General features: G+C 48.0%; 1 protein-coding gene across 1 annotated transcript in view; it reads right to left on the bottom strand.

Annotated features, from left to right (window-relative positions):
- The window catches only part of slc38a11 (solute carrier family 38 member 11), a 24493-nt gene extending 22039 nt beyond the window's left edge, over nt 1–2454 (bottom strand). The window contains exons 1-2 of the mRNA XM_030344241.1: nt 2325–2454; nt 2103–2217 (exon numbers count right to left, since the gene is read on the bottom strand). Coding sequence (XP_030200101.1) covers nt 2103–2217; nt 2325–2336 — 127 coding nt within the window. The 5' untranslated portion in view covers nt 2337–2454. The remainder of the gene's footprint in view (nt 1–2102; nt 2218–2324) is intronic.
- Nucleotides 2455–3930: the final 1476 nt, after the last annotated feature.

Here is a 3930-nt window from a genome sequence, read left to right as displayed (position 1 = left end):
ACCTGGGACACTACAGACCTGGAACACTACAGACCTGGAACACAACAGACCTGGAACACAACAGACCTGGAACACAACAGACCTGGGACACTACAGACCTGGGACACTACAGACCTGGGACACTACAGACCTGGAACACTACAGACCTGGGACACTACAGACCTGGAACACAACAGACCTGGGACACTACAGACCTGGAACACAACAGACCTGGGACACTACAGACCTGGAACACAACAGACCTGGGACACTACAGACCTGGGACACTACAGACCTGGAACACAACAGACCTGGGACACTACAAACCTGAAACACTACAGATCTGGAACACAAAAGACCTGGAACACTACAGACCTGGGACACTACAGACCTGGAACACAACAGACCTGGGACACTACAAACCTGAAACACTACAGATCTGGAACACAAAAGACCTGGAACACTACAGACCTGGGACACTACAGACCTGGAACACAACAGACCTGGGACACTGCAGACCTGGAACACTACAGACCTGGGACACTACAGACCTGGAACACTACAGACCTGGAACACAACAGACCTGGGACACTACAAACCTGAAACACTACAGACCTGGGACACTACAGACCTGAAACACTACAGACCTGGGACACTACAAACCTGAAACACTACAGACCTGGGACACTACAAACCTGAAACACTACAGACCTGGGACACTACAGACCTGGAACACAACAGACCTGGGACACTACAGACCTGGAACACTACAGACCTGGAACACAAAAGACCTGGAACACTACAGACCTGAAACACTACAGACCTGGGACACTACAGACCTGGAAAACAACAGACCTGGGACACTACAGACCTGGAACACAACAGATCTGGAACACAAAAGACCTGGAACACTACAGACCTGGAACACTAAAGACCTGGAACACTACAAACCTGGAACACTGAAGTCCTGGAACATTACAAACTTGGAACACTGAAGACTTGGAACAGACCTGGAACACTACAGACCTGGAACACAACAGACCTGGAACACTACAGACCTGGAACACTACAGACCTGGAACACTACAAACCTGGAACACAACAGACCTGGAACACTACAAACCTGGAACACAACAGACTTGGAACACAACAGACCTGGAACACTACAGACCTGGAACACTACAAACCTGGAACACAACAGACCTGGAACACAACAGACCTGGAACACTACAGACCTGGAACACTACAGACCTGGAACCCAACAGACCTGGAACACATCAGACCTGGAACACTACAGACCTGGAACACAACAGACCTGGAACACAACAGACCTGGAACACTGAAAAACCTGAGCCTCATGGAGACACACTGTCTGTAACAACACAACAGTGTTTGCATTTATGTCAATATACGTATAACTTCCAATAACCCAGTGAATCTTTCATTTGAGTTTTTGGGGAGTGTGTGTGTGTGTGTGTGTGTGTGTGTGTGTGTGTGTGTGTGTGTGTGTGTGTGTGTGTGTGTGTGTGTGTGTGTGTGTCTGAGGGTGTGTGTGTGTGTGTGTGTGTGTGTGTGTGTGTGTGTGTGTGTGTGTGTGTGTGTGTGTCTGAGGTGTGTGTGTGTGTGTGTGTGTGTGTGTGTGTGTGTGTGTGTGTGTGTGTGTGTGTGTGTGTGTGTGTGTGTGTGTGCGTTTGCGTGCGTGTGCGTATGTGCGTGTGTGTGTGTGTGTGTGTGTGTGTGTGTGTGTGTGTGTGTGTGTGTGTGTGTGTGTGAGTGTGTGTGTCTGTGGGGGGGGGAGTCATATGACGGAAGGCTAAACTGCCCCAGGGGGGAAGGGGATTAAAGTTTCTGTTAATTCAAAACAAAAGTACGCAAAGAACCGCCGCTTCTCAGCGCCCTGTGCATGAATCGAGGTCAGAACAGAACATAGCCTTCTTTATGTATCGCAGACCAGCTGTCTGCAGGCCGAGGAAAATACCTCATTTGGTACAATACTTTATCTTGGAAACAAATAAGCATTGTATCAGAGTTGATTATTAACTTTCTGTGACGTGCCAACACATACATTTCATGACAACTGTTGATGTCATGAAATAATTGATTATAACGTTTGTTCTGACTTACCGATGATTCCCGAGCCTATGATGGAGTTAATGAAGTTAAAGGACACCGAGACGAGGGAAGCTCTGCCTCCTCCGAGCTCAGCGCAGACCAGAGTCCTCCCGTCGCCATGGCCCGGCTGAGAGGGAGAGCAGTTCATTCCTGATCTGATCGTCTCTTAACGTTATATTGAAACATTATCAAGCTCAATCCGTTCACCAACGACATGTAAGACAAGCGGCCTACCTGTTGATCCATTGGTATCTCCTCGACTTCAGACCAGGACCCCTTCTGGTTCAGACCGGGAACCCCGCTGACAGCAGAGACAGTTTACAGAAGACCACACGATGTCAATCCAACCAAGGATGTCTACTAAGGATTCAGCCTCTTTAACACACACCCTCAACACCGCCCCCTCTAGGCTGTACATGGTTATAAACTAGATTCTATTAATGCTAATTCAATGCAATTAACAGTTAGAGAAACGAGCTACCAGCCCACGTGGTGAGTACCGTGGGGATATATGAGTTTAATATAATGGGGTCTGAGTTTAATATAATTTTGGTATGATGTCCGGATTTAAAATGATGAGGTTTGAATTGAATAGCAAGCAGTATGAAATTAATATAATGAGGTATGTGTTTAATATAACTAGGGTTAGCGTGTGATATGATGAGGTTAGAGTGTGATATAAGGAGGTCATCATATCCAGACCAACAATATGGAAAAATATCTGCAATGTAGTGTGTGGCCACCAGAGGCCGCCAGGTGGCTGACACTATGGCTAACGGACAACGCATAGAAACTTTATTCTATAGAAACACCGATTGTAGCTCTGCTCCATCAGACGCTATGAGGAGTGTGTGCGGAGGCATGTTTTCATAAAGAGCCTGAAACGAGGTGGAGCAGTCCACTACGTTGGCGTCATCCAGACTCTGTCTTATCAGACATGTCGACCCACACACTCGAGATATTTCAGATCCACTTCCCAACACCAGTCCTAGAGGCCCCGTCCACCACTCAGTAGGAAACACAAACAGAACGGTTGGGCGAGGACAGCTCCTCGTCCAACTAGTGTCAGACCCGCTGTCCTCCTTTCCTGTCTGTCTGTCATCTCTGTCGTCCTCTCTGTCCACCTGCCGTCCTCCTCTCCTGTCTGTCTGTCCTCGTCCCTGTCCTCCTTCCTATCCTCAACTCTGTCCTCCTGTCTGTCTGTCATCCTGTCTTTCCTCGTTTTTGGAGCCCACCATACGCGCGCTCTCTGGGGCCCTCGGACATCCGGAAGCAGAGCGCGCGGCGCGCCCCGGAGCGCGTCAGTAGGAGGTCGGTCGGTGACACCGGGCGGTTGTACCGAGAGGTTGTACAGGAGAAACGAACAGGTTTGACGAGATCGGCTTTTTTCTTTACTTGGTCAAAGTTCCTGCGCACGGGACCTGAGGATGGAATAGAGCCGGTAGGACCAGTTTACTGTAAATCTTTAGGGTTATTATCATCTAATGATGGTGGCGGACAACTTCCAGACCATTACATAACATCTGCGCTGTGTTTTGGGTTTGGTTGAACTCGTCAGTAAGGGTCCTTTCCTTAGGCACCACTTAGGCTGCTACTATTCTCCGTTACTGATCCAACAGCAATATGTGATTGTTTATCTTTCTTCCGATTGATGAACTTACTGTAGTACAGTAAGAGTCGCTTTGGATAAAAGCGACTCCTAAATGTAAATGTAATGCAAATGTGCTGTGACGCCGCATATGAAACAAGGTTGGGTTTTTTAAATTGTTCTATGGGTAACCTGAACGTAGACCCGGTCTAGGATCAACCTAAAGTAGCATCATCTACTGCTGGTGGTCCT

Source organism: Gadus morhua, chromosome 20, assembly GCF_902167405.1.
Source record: "Gadus morhua chromosome 20, gadMor3.0, whole genome shotgun sequence".
NCBI classification, from domain to species: Eukaryota; Metazoa; Chordata; class Actinopteri; order Gadiformes; family Gadidae; genus Gadus; species Gadus morhua.
Note: the sequence above shows the minus strand (reverse complement) of the source record. Positions and strands in the feature narration are given on the sequence as shown.